The sequence below is a fragment of the Entelurus aequoreus genome, linkage group LG03 (assembly GCF_033978785.1).
Source record: "Entelurus aequoreus isolate RoL-2023_Sb linkage group LG03, RoL_Eaeq_v1.1, whole genome shotgun sequence".
In the NCBI taxonomy this organism is placed as follows: Eukaryota; Metazoa; Chordata; class Actinopteri; order Syngnathiformes; family Syngnathidae; genus Entelurus; species Entelurus aequoreus.
Window position 1 is genome coordinate 62,856,435 of NC_084733.1, and position 18,230 is coordinate 62,874,664.

The 18,230-nt window shown below is 40.1% G+C and overlaps 1 protein-coding gene across 2 annotated transcripts in view; it reads left to right on the forward strand.

Annotated features, from left to right (window-relative positions):
* dnaaf9 (dynein axonemal assembly factor 9) overlaps positions 1–18,230 on the forward strand; it is a 63,581-nt gene that overhangs the window by 20,788 nt on the left and 24,563 nt on the right. For both annotated transcript variants that reach the window (XM_062042400.1, XM_062042401.1), the window contains exons 23-28: positions 9,728–9,813; positions 9,922–10,023; positions 10,094–10,214; positions 10,289–10,377; positions 14,969–15,106; positions 15,184–15,309. In XM_062042400.1, the coding sequence (XP_061898384.1) occupies positions 9,728–9,813; positions 9,922–10,023; positions 10,094–10,214; positions 10,289–10,377; positions 14,969–15,106; positions 15,184–15,309 (662 nt within the window). The remainder of the gene's footprint in view (positions 1–9,727; positions 9,814–9,921; positions 10,024–10,093; positions 10,215–10,288; positions 10,378–14,968; positions 15,107–15,183; positions 15,310–18,230) is intronic.

Consider the following 18,230-nt stretch of genomic DNA (forward strand, 5'->3'; position numbering starts at 1 on the left):
GCACCAAAAAGGAAATCATATACTGCAGATTACAAGCTGGACGTAGTGAAATATGCAGCAGAGAACGGCAATCGAGCAGCAGAAAGAAAGGAAACGGCGCATACCAGAGGCGACACCGGGGAGGAAGATTTCATCGGATTTAGCGATCGGGAGCGACAGATTGTTTGGTAAACGTATAGCATGTTCTATGTGTTATAGTTATTTGAATGACTCTTGCCATGATGTGTTGCGTTAACATACCAGGCACGTTCTCAGTTGGTTATTTGTGCGTCATATGGCGTACACTTATTCAGCCTGTTGTTCACTATTCTTTATTTATTTTAAATTGCCTTTCAAATGTCTATTCTTGGTGTTGGATTTTATCAAATAAATTTCCCCCAAAATTGCGACTTATACTCCAGCGCGACGTACAGTATATATGTTTTTTTCCTTCTTTATTGTGCATTTTCAGCCAGTGCGACGTATACTCCGGAGCGACTTATAGTCCAAAAAATACAGTAGCTGCCTTGCTAGCCACTTAGAACGATCCAATTTCTCTGTTAAAATGCGAAAAAAATTAAAAAACGTATGTCTTCTTGTCCCTCATAATGAAATTTCAAAAAAAGTGCAGTTCCCCTTTAAGACTTCCACATGTTGCAACGTAGTAACCATCCTGTACCAAAACGCTAGAGGCACCTTACCTCGGAGGGAGCAAGCACATCTCTCGTTGTCTAGCCAGTCCCTCCAGAAATTTTCCAATTCACATGTTACAGTCATCACATGTATTGCAGCAAATAGAGCAAACATTACAGCTGAAGTGTGTGCAAGTCCATTTCCTAATGTTTTATACGAAGGTAGAGTTTAATTGTCTTTGAATGTTGTCATTCATCCAGGTCATAGTCCTCTCAGGGCATTCAATCGATCGCAACTGCACATAGACTTAGATTGGTCAGATCTAGTCTAGCAGATGGTGTCAAAACCCCAAATGTTTATACTCCAAAACCAGGAGGGTGTGCCTTGGCAAGGATGGTTTCGCCCTATCGTTTTGAGAAAAATTGTTTTGATGCAAACGAGCAATCCTAACTGTCAAAGCCAAACGACAGTCGTTGAAGTGGAATTTCCCTTCATTAGCATTGAGGTATTGTGTGGCAGAACGATCGATGTGGATCGACTACTACCAGTAGGGTTGGGTATCGTTTGAATTTGAACGATTCCGATTCCGATTCCTGACGATTCTCGATTCCGATTCTTTTAAGAGGCAGGGTCAAAAAAAGTTTAGGATATTTTAAATGAGCTAGCTAACATACAGTCTTTCTGAATGAAATAGTCTGACATTCTCCATCAATTTTAATTCTATTAACTTTTTATGAATTTTACTATAAATTCCTCACAGGGCTGTTTTCAACTAGAATATAAATATCAAATCTATGAACTTGAATATAAATATTATAAATTATGAATACATTTTCCCAGGGGTACACTTTCCTCAAGAGAGCTTTATTTTTGAAAACCTCATGAAAACACATTTACACATAAGTGTATGATGCTGCAGGAAACCTCATGAAAACACATTTACACACACAAGTGTATGATGCTGCAGGTACCCAAACATGTTACCGTGCTCCCACTGATGGGCTAACCTGGTGCAGAAAAGCAAATAAACAATAAGAAACAACTTGCAAAACCCAGTCCAGATTAGCAGCAGGTACAGTATAAAATCAGAGACAGTTCTTGTTTAGGAAAATGACCATATCCGCCTTCTCAGGCAGGATGCGTGAGTGTTCTGGACAGATAGTGTCTCCTGCTGTGGAAAATACACGTTCGCTGGGTGTGGAAGAAGCTTGAACGCATAAATAGGAGAAAGCGAGATATCACAGCAAAGGATAAGTCTTTTGTTGGTTCCACCGGACCACCACCATGCAGCAGGGTCGTCAGACATAAGTATCGGTGGAACGTCCTGGTACATCTGCAGCTCTCTCTCCACTCGTTTCTTGATGGACATGGAGCTCTGTTATTTCGCGGTTATTTCAATTTTTTTTGTAAAGTAAAGCCACACTTTCGACCGCCGACGCCCGCTATCCTTGCTTGAGCTTGACTGACTCGCTCAGCTATGCTAACACTTCCGGCGGTGGGCGCTTCTTCGTTGGTGTTCAGCGGCTTCTTCTTCCGGTTCGGCGGACATATTTTTTTCCGGTCTGCTGACTAAATTGGCGTGACAGCATCGAAAATAGGAATCGAAATTTAAACTTTTGAACCATTCCGGGAGAATCGGAAAGTTAGTCCCGGTTCCAATCGATACTCGATACTCGATACCCAACCCTAACTACCAGTCCAAAGTAGTCGGAATCCCCCAATTTTTATTCTATTTAATTGTAAACAAATGGCATTCTGATCACCTTCTGTTTCTTTAAGGAATGGTTAAAAGGACAGTGTTGTATGTGGGAGACAGGTGATGTCGCAGACCACTTCCTCTGTTCAGGGATGGCTTTTCAACCTTGACATAGATGGCTTTCCTCACTCCTCTTTCGTACCATCCGTCCCCCCTGTCCAGAATCTGTACATTGTTGTTCTCAAAGGAATGTTTGGCCTGAAGAGTTTGCCCGTCTATGCGTCGGCTTAGTGGTTCTTTTGTTTCCCCAATTATATGAATCAGTGCATTCATCATTACACTGGATAGCATACACCAGATTATTTTTGTGGGTGTGGGTTGTCCGGTCTTTAGGATGCACTAGTCTCTGTCTCAGGGACTGGCGGTAGTCGATCCACAGTGATTGTTTTGCCACACAACACCTCAATGCTAATAAAGGGAAATTACACTTCAACGACTGTTGTTGACTTTGACAGTAAGATTGCTCGTTTGCATCAAAACAGTTGTTTTTCTCACTACGATAGGGCGAAACCATCCTTGCCCAGGCACAACATCCTGGTTTTGGAGTATAAATATTTGGGCTTTTTTGGGATGAAGCCTACTCTGATGAGAGGCTCAATGTCTTCTAAGACAAACCAAACAGTCCTGTTGCGATCGATTGAATGCCATGAGAACAGGGTTTAATTGTGTTGCACCATGTGCGACCATACTTGCCAACCTTAAGACCTCCGAATTCGGGAGATTGGGGGGGTGGGGTTTGGTGGTAGCGGGGGGTGTATATTGTAGCGTCCCGGAAGAGTTAGTGCTGCAAGGGATTCTGGGTATTTGTTCTGTTGTGTTTATGTTGTGTTACGGTGCGGATGTTCTCCCGAATGTGTTTTTCATTCTTGTTTGGTGTGGGTTCACAGTGTGGCGCATATTTGTAACAGTGTTAAAGTTGTTTATACGGCTACCCTCAGTGTGACCTGTATGGCTGTTGATCAAGTATGCATTGCATTCACTTATTAAGTTAAGTTAAGTTAAAGTACCAGTGATTGTCACACACACACACTAGGCGAAATTTGTCCTCTGCATTTGACCCATCCCCTTGTTCACCCCCTGGGAGGTGAGGGGAGCAGTGGGCAGCAGTGGGCAGCAGCGGTGCCGCGCCCGGGAATCATTTTGGTGATTTAACCCCCAAATCCAACCCTTGATGCTGAGAGCCAAGCAGGGAGGTAATGGGTCCCATTTTTATAGTCTTTGGTATGACTCGGCCGGGGTTTGAACTCACAACCTAACGATCTCAGGGCGGACACTCTAACCCACTGAGTAGGTCATGTGTGTGTTAAAGCCGCATATAATATGTGACTGGGTCGGCACGCTTTTTGTATGGAGGAAAAGCGTACGTGACGACAGGTTGTAGAAGACGTTAAAGGCAGTGCGTTAAAGGCAGTGCCTTTAAGGCGCGCCCCCGATATTGTCGTCCGGGTGGAAATCGGGAGAATGGTTCCCCCGGGAGATTTTCAGGGGGGGGGGCACTGAAATTCGGGAGTCTCCCGGGAAAATCGGGAGGGTTGGCAAGTATGTGTGCGACAACATGGTAAAACTCAAGCAAAGTCATCACTTATCGACAAAAAAACATGCACTGAGGCAGACACAGCCATGACTGAAGCTGGAACTAAACGATCGAAACCTGAACACCAAATACTATTATTGCTCTGGAAAGCATTGTAATGTTGCGAGGAAATACACTACGGAGTGATATGAGCATACTTGCCAACCCTCCCGTTTTTAGCGGGAGAATCCCGGTATTCAGCGCCTCTCCCGACAACCTCCCGGCAGAGATTTTCTCCCGACAAACTCCCGGTATTCAGCCGGAGCTGGAGGCCACGCCCCCTCCTGCTCAATGCGGACCTGAGACTGAGTGGGGACAGCCTGTTCTCACGTCCGCTTTCCCACAATATATACAGCTTGCCTGCCCAAAGACGTCATAACATCTAGGGCTTTTATAGAGTGCACAACTGCGCACACAACAAGGAGACGAAGCAGAAGAACGAGGAAATTACAGACATGGCGGCCGAAATGAACGGAGAAGTTAAACAGGACAATACTGCCATCTAATGGCTAGCCACCGGAACACTGAAATTCAAGTTTTTTTTTTTTCTATGTAAATAAAATAAATATATATATATATATATATATATATATATATATATATATATATATATATATATATATATATATATATATATATATATATATATATGTGGCAGAGGGGTTAGTGTGTCTGCCTCACAATACGAAGGTCCTGAGTAGTCGTGAGTTCAATCCCGGCCTCGGGATCTTTCTGTGTGGAGTTTGCATGTTCTCCCCGTGACTGCGTGGGTTCCCTCCGAGTACTCCGGCTTCCTCCCACCTCCAAAGACATGCACCTGGGGATAAGTTGATTGGCAACACTAAATTGGCCCTAGTGTGTGAATGTGAGTGTGAATGTTGTCTGTCTATCTGTGTTGGCCCTGAGATGAGGTGGCGACTTGTCCAGGGTGTACCCCGCCTTCCGCCCGATTGTAGCTGAGATAGGCTCCAGCGCCCCCCGCGACCCCGAAGGGAATAAGCGGTAGAAAATGGATGGATATATATATATATATATATATATATATATATATATATATATATATATATATATATATATATATATATATATATATATATATATATATATATATATATATATAGCTAGAATTCACTGAAAGTCAAGTATTTCATATATATATATATATATATATATATATATATATATATATATATATATATATATATATATATATATATATATATATATATATGAAATATATATGAAATACTCGAGTTGGTGAATTCTAGCTGTAAATAACCACGCCCCCAACCAAGCCCCCCCCCCCCCTACCCCCCACCTCCCGATATTGGAGGTCTCAAGGTTGGCAAGTATGGATATGAGTTTAATTAAATCTGTGAGGCTGCTCGTACCTCAAAAAGCTCATATCTCAAAACCAATATTTCTTGTTAAAATAAATTGAATCTACAGTTTTTCCGGACTACAGAGAGCACCGGTATATTAGCCACACCCACTAATTAAATTTTTTTTTTTCCATATATTAGCCACAGTGTAAGCCGCAGCTATATACTTTGCGAAATTAATTATTTACACAGAAAAATAAGTGTTTATTTACACACCTTAATTATTTTCCAAACAGCGTCTGTAACGGCAGTAAAACGGCTGATCAAACAAAACAGAAGTCATCGTCATGGACCCACTAGCTGCGTAAGCTAGCTCTCCAACCAGCTAAACCGACTCATTAACTGTAAGGTGACATTTCGGTGAATTCACTGCAGAATTTTTTAAACTGAAACAATACAAAAGGAATGCCGTTGTAAGTTAATAATACTAACACAGACACTCGTAAACGTGTTGGCATATTATTTAGTGCTAACAACGCTATCCATCCATCCATCCATTTACTACCGCTTGTCCCTTTTTGGGGTCGCGGGGGGTGCGATAGGACATACAGATATGCATGAAAACACTCCTACAGACATCACACATGGGACGGTTTAGTAAGTAAGAATTGTTTGAGTTATATTGTAAAACTTACTTACAAACATCGCTTGGAGTGATGAATGAAGAATCCATCCACAAGTAGAACCGCTATTGCCGAAAGAGTAAACGGCAGTCCGGTTGAAAAAATAAAAAGCACTACTGGAAGGACACTGCAGCACCTGCAGAGAGCGAACTCGTCCAAAAGATGGCGCCATAGCACAAAAAATAAAACCCCTTCTCACTGTAGTTGTGTGTTTGTTTTATGACTTCAGTGAAGACCAATCCATAAATTAACCACACCGTCTTATAAACTGCAAGATCCAAAGTGTAGGAAAAAAGTAGCGACTTGTAGTCCGGAATTTACAGTAATTGTTTTCTGTGGTGGGCCCTCCCAAAACACCACCATTTTAACATGTAACGTGCCTTTTAAACATGCCCTTTAAAAGGAACAACAAACTTGTATATAAAAAATACAATAGTTTTATAAAGTAGTTGTATAGCATTTACTTTAGAGCAGGGGTCACCAACGCGGTGCCCGCGGGCACCAGGTCGCCCGTAAGGACCAGATGAGTCGCCCGCGGGCCTGTTATAAAAATAAAAAAATATATATTTTTTTATTTTTATTTTTTTTAAAAAATTAAATCTACATAGAAAAAACACAAGATACACTTTCAATCAGTGCATCAACCCAAACAACCTCCCCCATGCACACTCATCCACACCCACTCACACAAAAGAGGTTTCTTTCTTCTACCAATATTCTGGTTCCCACAACATAGACAACACATCTGCAAGGGACACAGTCCCTGAAGCACACATGATTGTATAGGCTGCTGGTCCACTAACATTTTCATTAATTGCTATTTTTTATGTAATTATTTTTATATTGTTTTACTTTCTTTTTTATCCAAGAAAATGTTTTTTATTTATTTATCTTATTTTATTTTATTTTTTAAAAAAGGGCCTTATCTTCAACAGACCAGGTTGTCAATGAAATTAGATTTGTTTAAAGGGTTTTTTAAACCAGGCCCAGTCCAGATAATGTCCAAGTCGGACTCAGCAACACACACCTTCATTCATGTACACAGAAAAAAATTAGGGAACACAACAGATTGCATATAATTTATAAACAAAATTACATTTTCAAAATAAGCATTTATGTACAGTCCAGATTATGTCCAGGTCACTCAAATTAGGGAACACAACAACAGATATCATATAATCTATAAACATAATTATACTTTCAAAATAAGCCTTTGAGGACTTCTCATCTTTTTTTTAATGTTTTTTGGCATCATTATCGTTTTAGACCATGTAACTTTCTAAAGTTAGAAAATACTGAATAAATGTTTTAAAGAAAGTAATACTAAGTGAATATCTGTTTTTGGCCTTAAAAATAAACATTTTACCGAGTACTATAATTAAATTGACTAAATCATGATTGTCAATGAACTCTCCTAAAATAACAGAAACCACATTAAGCTTCATAAACAAACCAATCCTTAAACACATTTTTTCAACTTCCACCCAAAACAAAGACACAATATGACAATACCAAAACAAATGCAGGGTGGATTCAGGCTCCTGACAACAAAATCTGCAATCATCTGACTCTGTCATATTCCATAATTTTAACATTTTCCCTGTGGGTAAGAAGTTATAAATAATTTTAATTTGAAAATAACGATTTTGCACATCGATAGTGGTTTTATAGATTAGTTTGAATATGGCATCCCATGGCAACGGGCAGTCAAAAAAGTCCTCCCATTTTCCATTTGTGTTGTATGAGGCACCCTTCAAATATTTCTTTATTAAATAAAAATTATATATTTTTCTATTTATTTTAGTTCCTTTTTGCCAACTAGAATTTCTTATTAGAGGTTTACAAACTAATAATTTAGTAGTTCCATAATTAATTATTTGTCTCCATCTTTTCCCAATTACTCCAGTTAGTTGATAAAATTAAAAGCTTGAGCAAGCATCACCATACATAGCTCTAAATTCATCATACTTCATAATTTTACCATTCTCATTGATAATATCATTGACAAAAATGATTCCTCTTTCAAACATATTTTTCCAAAAGAAAGGCTTTCCATTTATTACAATATTAGAGTTCATCCATATTAACTGCTGCAAAATATCGCCTCTTTTTTCTGGCACATAAAATTGAAAACACCACTATGAGTGGATTGTTTCCTTTATGAACCCCGCCATGTTTCCCAGCAGACTCTCTGGGAGGGGATCACTTGTAAAAAAGGATACAATTTCTTTTGATACAGTACATGTTTTTTGTCCAACAGGACATTTGTGTACCACTCAATGTTTAAATACATCTTTGGAACAATTGATGCTTTTAAAGATAGACACATAGCTTCAATGTTGAGAAGTTTCAGGCCCCCATATTCATACTGTTTGTACAAAACCTTTCTTTTAATCTTTTCTGGTTCGCCGTTCCAGACAAAATCGAAGACCCTCCGCTCATAAATCTTAAAAAAAGTTTTGTGATGGAGCTGGTAATGACAAAAACAAATAAATAAATTGAGGAATAATTAACGAGTTGGCAATAGACATTTTACCATACAAGGTTAGGGATTTCCCTTTCCATAATTGCATAATTTTGTCCAGCTTTCTTAGTCGATTATCATAATTTACTGAGCCTAGATCTTCCAGATTTTCTGGGACAACAACACCAAGTATGTTAACTGGTCCATCTGTCCACAAAACAGGCACTTTGCATTCCATTCGAAAGGACGTTCCCTTTAGATTTCCGATCCTTAACATTTTACATTTATCATAATTAAGCTTAAGGCCAGATTGCTGTGAAAATATGTCCAAAAGATTAAGAAGGTTCCGCAAACAATGAGGAAAAATCTTATCTTTGTGAATCAGCCTTTTCTGACATGAACTTGATCAAGAACAAACACAGAACACGCCTCACTGATGCACATCTGCAAGACTCACTCAGAGTTGCAATGTCAAGTTACACACCAGAGTACAACACACTAGTTAACAGCATGCAATGCCAGGCTTCCCACTAACTGACAAAGAAACAGATAACAGATTTGGTGTCCAGTTCAAAGTGTGACATGATTTAAAAATTTGAGAGTTTACTTTTGTATTTTACATGAGTTATTATTTGTACAAACATGGTGCAGAGTAATTCATGATTTGTTAAAAAATGTTAGTGGCTAGCTAGTTCAAATGGGATATTGTGATTTCACAAGACTGTCTTAGAAGTGATCATTTGAAAATGTTCAATTTGAAAAATGTGCACTTAGAGAAAATATAAAAATAAAGTGTTGCATTTTGATATTTATCTGTTTCTATATATATTTATTGTGAGAAATCATTAAGATGATCAGTGTTTCCACAAAGATAAATATCATTAATTATTAATAATAACAGAGTTAAAGGTAAATTGAGCAAATTGGCTACTTCTGGCAATTTATTTAAATGTGTATCTAACTGGTTACCCTTCGCATTAATCAGTACTCAAGAAGTAGCCCTTGGTTTCAAAAAGGTTGGTGACCCCTGCTTTAGAGCGTGTACTTCTACGGTATTTTTTCCCAGGTGCTTCTTCGTCAAACACACCGTCAGCAGCTTCTGCATATGTTCATGGATAAATGTGGCTTTTTTTGATGTTGCATGTTAAACGTGGCATTTGTAGCAGGAAGAGCGAGATGGCGTTGCTTACGCTGGTGTCGTGACACAGTAGCATGATGACGCCTTTCGTGTTCCTTATTATAAGACGCAAAGCTGCACTTTGTCCTCATTAAAATCCTCATTGAATGTGTCAAATGTTTACTACCCACCACCTTTAGGTTTTGCCAGAGTGGCAAAGGACTGAATCTGGACTTGCCGTGCACTCAGTGGACCAGGATCAGTTGACGTGGAGCCACAAAAACATGTATGATTCACTTCTGTCTTCCAATATTGTACCATGCCTAAAAAACATCTAGATGAGTTTTGGAGCACAGATTTCTCAGAGTTGTTTCATTGGAAATGTCTCTCCCAGGCACAGCAGGCTGCAGCAGCTCCATGATGACCAGGAGCCTCCAGTTGCCAAACGTAGAGGCACCCTCAAGACATTACAATCACATCTGCCAGAGCAGGACTTGTTAGTACTCACACAAACATCTCAGTCTTTTGCAATACCATTTCTCATGGTTTCCATGCACCTGGGTCAGGTTTCTGCAGCACTTTTCCCTGAGCAGCATCGGTGACGAGCCAATATTGTCCGACCATCTGGGGGCCCTCTTCCCTTCCGTAGAGCTGAGCAAAAACTCCAGTAGCCAGGGAGACACCAAGGTGAGCTTCTGAGGCTGCAACATTTTGTTGCAACACTTTGTTGCTGACATTGTGGTGTTTTCTGGGGGGGAAAGGTCATCATCACCATTCTTAGCGGGGTGCCGCGGTGCCACAAGGAGACACTCTGCAACTTCCTGGTTCGGCTGAACAGAGAATACGGAAGGTAGGGAAATATGTTTTATGGATACTATAACGGTGTTGTATGGTGAAGAAACCGGACACGCTGAGGCTGAGTCCCTCACTGTGGCACTGGGCCATGGACTTCCTGATCAACATGCTCGCAGTTGACAAACAAGAGCAAGGGACATTTTGACTTTGTAATCGTTCAAATCCGATGAGAAATATGAGATGTAGAAGTTTGTATATCACCCATTCATTTTCAATAAGGAAAAATCCTGGTAATTCCAGGTAATGCTGGGAACCGGAAAACATGCTGGTTTATATGTCAAGAATGAGTGGAGTGGATGTTGGAACGGTTCAAATTGGGTGAGAAATGAGGGAGTTGTAGAACTTTGAAAATCCCTATTCATTTGAAGGGTAATTTCCTGGAAATTTGGAAAAGCAGGAATTTTGTGAAGAACGCCACATAGCACAATTGCCCTGAGTGAACTGAGTGGTTTGGCGTTGGAATTTTGTGAATCAGTCGGAATATGTGGAGGTAGTAACAATTCTTATTAGAGAATAGATGATACAGAAAAACAGTACAACTGGGAAAACAGGTCATTTTTCTAGCTTGAAGGTCCTGACTAAGATGAACATACCCATCCATCCATCACCCTCAGCACTGGGATGTGTGCTCCTCTTCACACTACTAACTTATGGCTGCACTGCTAAATTATATTTCTAATGTGAACTTTGTGGACGTCACAGCGAGAGAGGGACGCATCACATACAACAATGAGTCCGAGTACAGAGAGGAGGTAGAACATCTGGTGGATTGGTGCGAAACCAACAACCTTTGCTTCAACGTAAAGAAGACCAAGGAGAAGATGGTGGGCTTCAGGAAGGTCGGACACCCTCATTATCCTCTGAAAATCGGTGCAGCAGATGTGGAAGTGGTCTCCATTTTCCGGTATCTTGGTTATTATATATCCAGGGACCTTACCTGGAGCCACAATAGTTTATGTCTGCTCAAGAAGGTCTTTACTTCCTCAGGAAGCTGGGGCATGCTGGCCTAGGAAGCTCCGTCCTTAAGAGCTTCTAAAGATGTGTGGTGGAGAACATAACGGTGTGGCACAGCAGCTCAATGGCAGAAGAGGTGAAAGCCGCTCAGAAGATCTTAGGTAGCACCTTTTACCACCACAGACATCTTCATGAGCAGATGCAGAAAAAGGATGCCACCAAACCTTCCCCTCATTTTTTCTTTGACAAAGGCTAAGTAGCGCCTCGTGTCCATTGAGAACAAACGCTGGCTTGACCACCACGCATATTTAATGGGCGGGACGTGAGCAGAACATGACGTCAGTAAAATCCAAGCAGCACACACAAAAATAGATAGCCTGGCCCTCGGCCAAATTTATTTAACCCAATGTGGCCCCAAGTCAAAAAGTTTGGGGACCCCTGCACTACAGGAACACGATCTTGTCTATTTATTTATTTATTCAATGTATAATCTTTTACTATGGAGATATGTTAGTTCAGGCCTCGAATTTTAACTTTTTAAGGTCAAGGCAAGTATTGCTTTAAAGGAGGGCTCATATTTTAGGGCATCAAGGCAAACATTATTTTCTTTCGAGGCAGGAGATATATATAATATATATATATATTAATATATAATATATATCTAAAATAGATACAAATATTGTTCATGTATTAAGATTAAAGATTAAAGTACCAATGATTGTCACACACACACTAGATGTGGTGAAATTTGTCCTCTGCATTTGACCCATCCCCTTGGGGAGCAGTGGGCAGCAGCGGCGCCGCGCCCGGGAATCATTTTGGTGATTTAACCCCCAACTCCAACCCTTGATGCTGAGTGCCAAGCAGGGAGGGAAACGGGTCCCATTTTTATAGTCTTTGGTATGACTCGGCTGGGATTTGAACTCCAACCTACCGATCTCAGGGCGGACACTCTAACCATGAGATTTAAGGCTGCCAAATATGGCCAAAGTAATAATTAAGATTATTGTTATCAATTTTAAAATCATGATTACTGATTGTTAGGTAAAGCAGTGTTGGGGTGTGAACTTAATACCATCATGTAATTTGTAATGTCTAATAAAAAGACTATAGATAAACGTTATCCATACATTTAAAGGAAAATATTAGTTTTTTTTATTCTTTAATATCAACTTGATAGCTTTTTGTCATTACATGATGCCTTTATCTCTATTTTTACATTTTGATAGAGGGAGGTTTTTTTAAATTATAATTTTTTTAGGTTATGTACATTTATATGTACATGTAGATGATGTATCGGGGCGGATACATTAAGAGTTTGAGCAGAAATATGTCGTATAGGAATTAACTATACACAATAACACATTAACAAAATGCTATGTCACATGAATGATTTTTGAAGTAACACCTTTGTGACATGAAAAAAACACAATTATGTAAAAAAAACATGGTGTTTACTTTTTGATATCAAAATAAAACACAAAGCAGTTTGGCTAATGAAGATGAAGTCTAATAAACAAGCTTTGTTCTCCTCCAACGCCTCCCTAGTGTTTTCGTACAACAGTTTGGCCAACAACAAAAAACCCAGGAGTGATACCCCACACATCGAATACACAATCTTCACAGCCTGCGTTCAATTCGATGAGGTGTCAAAACCTTTGAGCTAGTATTGATGTTATTTGAACAGTGGTACAGTTTACAGTTAAATAAAGGAGGAGTGAACATCCCAGTAAACAAACTAAAGACTTTATAAACAAGTTGTGACAATGTTCACGACACATTGCCTGCTGCAAAACATCAAATAGTTTTCTCCTTCGCTGTATACTTTCAGTGTGGGACAGGTGCGTCTGTCTCCAATATTGTCTACACCTGTCTCCATCTAAACACAGCAGTGCGCTCTTAAACACATGCCAGCAAGCGAGGGAAAATTATGTTAAACCAAGCGCTCGGCCCCGTTTACTCCGAGGGGAAATCTCCGCAGCAAAGTCGGTGTCATTGGTCCACCATGATTATCAAGCCAAACACCGCTGGTTCGCATGCGCCTGACTTCGTGTTGCCGAAAATGCATTAATAAATGACGGCTTTTCGGTAATTAAAAAATTAAACGGTATTACTAACCGTCTGGAATTTTGTCGCAAATTATCATTATTCCGTTTATTGTTACATCCCTCGTCCATTAACAAGTAAAAAGTCAAGGGCGGTCACGGCATGTTCTTGCCGCAAATGTTGGTCAAGTTTTTGGGCATTATGGCGAAAGACGAGGGCAGTCGCAGCAGTTGCCATGGTTAAATTTGAGCCCTGCTAGTTATAACCTACTTTATTTATAGTATATTAAAATTATTATATACCGGTACATACTATCGTTCTTGTGTTCCGCTAAATCTGAGTACACTGGTAATAAAAATGTGTGACATCCTCTGCCTCATGTAGTTTCTAAACAGTCTGTGTCCAATGCGCAAGACAGCCGGTGAATGTGTTTTTGTGCAGAGACTGTTATGAACCTACTGTACACTTGTGTGGCTGTAAACCAAGGGTGTCAAACCTGCAAGTTCAGTTTGCTAAATATAAAAATTAGCTGCATTTTTTAATTAAAAGAAACTGCTGTTCTAAATGTGTCCACTGGATGTCGCAATAACAATTCGAGTGTAACCCACGTCACACATGACAGTGTTTAAAGATGACCTGTCAGCTGACTTTAAGCGCCCTCTGGAATGGCTGTTGCTACTCCAATCAGTCCTTTTGTGTTTGGAAGCAGATGGCGGCAGTATTGATGCACAATACCTTCTTTCATTGTAAATTATCGACTCAACGGATAAAATAACGAAACGGTAAGATGCAAAGACTTAAGTCAACATGAGTTCTATGCAGCACTTGCAATTGGTTGAATGCACGATACGCACCCTGAACTCCATTGTAAAAATTTGTGTTTTTACATTTGTTGTTTGTTCTATTTTATTTTATGCTTAAATCTACCATGTTCACACTGGTTACGCTTGTAGTTATGCTACCTTGATTTCGGCTATGGTGTCATTTTGATAATGGTTTTGTTTATATTGTGATTGTAATATTTGAATAATCATAAATGAATATGTTGTGGCAGTTGCGGATGTCACCAACGTGGCGCTTTGAGAAAACACTCGGTTGCTTTTCGAAACGTTTTTAATGAACTGGCAACATGAGAATTTAAAACAGGAAGTGCTTGAAAATAAATGGCTTTGTAAAAACACTGAGACAAAAGTTCCTTGTGTTTTTTCCTCATAATTTTCAACTAACTTGAAGTGTTTTGCCAAGATGATTATTTGTAATATGTACATTTTCAGAATGTGCTTGTTCTATTTTTGGGCAAAGTAAGATGAAGAAAACAATCTGAAATTGTCTTTATTTTTAAGTTATTATGCCATGATTTCCACGTGGGAATAGATTTTCCTCCAAGAGGCCCCTGATCTAAAATGAGTTTGACACCCCTGTTTTAATATCTGAGAGGCATTTTTAAAAGCGTGTGGACATGGCCTAAGGCTCAATTGACTCAACAATTTTATGTACCGGTTTATGGTTCGGTGTTTCATCATCTTAGTATTGATAACACGTCACACACGTACTCAAGAATAATCAAACTCTCCCGGTGCCTGCAGGTGGTTGGTGTATCCGTCCGCTGCTGATCCCTGTGACATCTTCTCAGCCTCTCACCTGCAGGACTTTCTGTCTGACTTGGTAGAGAACCAAAAAAGGACGCAGGGAGGGAAGTGGCGCTTGTTGGTCCTCTCACCCGGGTAGGAAAAGATGGAACACAGTAGAGATTCTGCCTCGACAGAGATAGTAATGCTGTCAAGCAATCCCACTCTCACAGATATGCAGATGTTCTGGATGTTGTTCGGGCTTTGCTTTTCCACCCGGACCCCGTTGTCCAGGCCTGTTTCACCATCGGTGCTGTCGCTGCCTGTGTTGATCCACTCGCCTCCTGCATGGAGCACAGGTGAAATGTCAAGCTCAGCTCCATATTATTAGACATTACACTAATTTATAAATAAAACATATATGTTTAAAGTTGCAAAGCACAGAGGCTCTTAACCTTTTTGACCTCAGGGCCCAACTTTTCCATTACAGAATACAAATACAAATATTACAAATATTAACAATTGATTTTAATAGTATTCAATAATTATTTTTAACTTACTTATAATTTAAGAGGATAAATATTTTCAATTGATATTAAAGCATGTATTAATCACAAAAACAATATTATCAAGGCTTAGGTCAGGCTGATTATAAAAATAAATACTACCGGTAATCAATTACAAACCCCATTTCCATATGAGTTGGGAATTGTGTTAGATGTAAATATAAACGGAATACAATGATTTGCAAATAATTTTCAACCCATATTCAGTTGAATATGCTACAAAGACAACATATTTGATGTTCAAACTGATAAACTTTTTTTTTTTTGCAAAAAATCATTAACTTTAGAATTTGATGCCAGCAACATGTGACAAAGAAGTTGGGAAAGGTGGCAATAAATACTGATCAAGTTGAGGAATGCTCATCAAACACTTATTTGGAACATCCCACAGGTGAACAGGCAAATTGGGAACAGGTGGGTGCCATGCTGGGTATAAAAGTAAATTCCATGAAATGCTCAGTCATTCACAAACAGTGATGGGGCGAGGGTCACCACTTTGTCAACAAATGCGTGAGCAAATTGTTGAACAGTTTAAGAAAAACCTTTCTCAACCAGCTATTGCAAGGAATTTAGGGATTTCACCATCTACGGTCCGTAATATCATCAAAGGGTTCAGAGAATCTGGAGAAATCACTGCACGTAAGCAGCTAAGCCCATGACCTTTGATCCCTCAGGCTGTACTGCATCAACAAGCGACATCAGTGTGTAAAGGATATCACCACATGGGCTCAGTAAACGCCGTCGGCTTCGCTGGGCCTGAGCTCATCTAAGATGGACTGATGCAAAGTGGAAAAGTGTTCTGTGGTCTGACGAGTCCACATTTCAAATTGTTTTTGGAAACTGTGGACGTCGTGTCCTCCGGACCAAAGAGGAAAAGAACCATCCGGATTGTTATAGGCGCAAAGTTGAAAAGCCAGCATCTGTGATGGTATGGGGGTGTATTAGTGCCCAAGACATGGGTAACTTACACATCTGTGAAGGCGCCATTGATGCTGAAAGGTACATACAGGTTTTGGAGCAACATATGTTGCCATCCAAGCAACGTTACCATGGACGCCCCTGCTTATTTCAGCAAGACAATGCCAAGCCACGTGTTACATCAACGTGGCTTCATGGTAAAAGAGTGCGGGTACTAGACTGGCCTGCCTGTAGTCCAGACCTGTCTCCCATTGAAAATGTGCGGCGCATTATGAAGCCTAAAATACCACAACGGAGACCCCCGGACTGTTGAACAACTTGAGCTGTACATCAAGCAAGAATGGGAAAGAATTCCACCTGAGAAGCTTAAAAAATGTGTCTCCTCAGTTCCCAAAGGTTTACTGAGTGTTGTCAAAAGGAAAGGCCATGTAACACAGTGGCATACTTGCCAACCTTGAGACCTCCAATATCGGGAGGTGGGGGGGGGGGGGGGGTGGGCGTGGTTAAGAGGAGAGTATATTTACAGCTAGAATTCACCAACTCAAGTATTTCATATATATATATATATATATATATTTATATATATATATATATATATATATATATATATATATATATTTTTTATTTTTTATTTTTTATTATACATATAAATAAAACAAATACTTGAATTTTAGTGTTCATTTATTTACACATATACACACACACACACACAACACTCATCTACTCATTGTTGTACTTGAAAGTACAATGCTTTGTTAAGGGTTGAATTGTCCATCCTCTTTCTATTCTCTGTCACTATTTTTCTAACCATGCTGAACACCCTCTCTGATGATGCATTGCTGTGCGGCACGCACAAAAGTGCTTTCATAAAATGCTCGAGAGTGTGGAATCTTCCATCTCTCCCTAGCATGGCCCAAAACCGGTCAATCCTTGCTTCCTGGGGAAGATCTTCCCTGGCAAGCAATTGGTACTCCAGTACTTGTACCCGGAGGCTGGTCAGGTCCAATCGCAGCTGCGGCAGACTTTTTTTTTGAGGGGCGTGGCCTCCAGCTCCGGCTGAATACCGAGTGTTTGTCGGGAGAAAATCTCTGTCGGGAGGTTGTCGGGAGAGGCCCTGAATATCGGGATTCTCCCGCTAAAAACGGGAGGGTTGGCAAGTATGCACAGTGGTGAACATGCCCTTTCCCAACTACTTTGGCACGTGTTGCAGCCATGAAATTCTAAGTTAATTATTATTTGCAAAAAAAAAAAAAAAATTATGAGTTTGAACATCAAATATCTTGTCTTTGTAGTGCATTCAATTGAATATGGGTTGAAAAGGATTTGCAAATAATTGTTTTCTGTTTATATTTACATCTAACACAATTTCCCAACTCATATGGAAACGGGGTTTGTATACTGCATAAGAAAAAAAATGATTGACCTACAATTATAACAATTTTAAAAGTTATAGTACCACTGATAGTAATTACTATCAGATCATGGGTGCGATGCGGATGCAACGCGCCGCCACGGCGGATCAGCTACCCGCCGCCGTGGCGGATACGTTCCTGAGTGCAAATGGACGCCGATGCGGGTCCGTTTCGCGGTTCCGTTCCGGAAAGCGCGATACCTGCGCGGGGGATCCGCCGCGGAGTGTTTTTGCTGTGTGGGAACACACACATACTAGGTGTGGTGAAATTACCCTCTGCATTTGACCCATTCCCTTGTTCCACCCCTAGGGAGGTGAGGGGAGTAGTGAGCAGCAGCGGTGGCCGCACTCGGGACTCAGTGCTATTATGCAGTGCTAATATAAA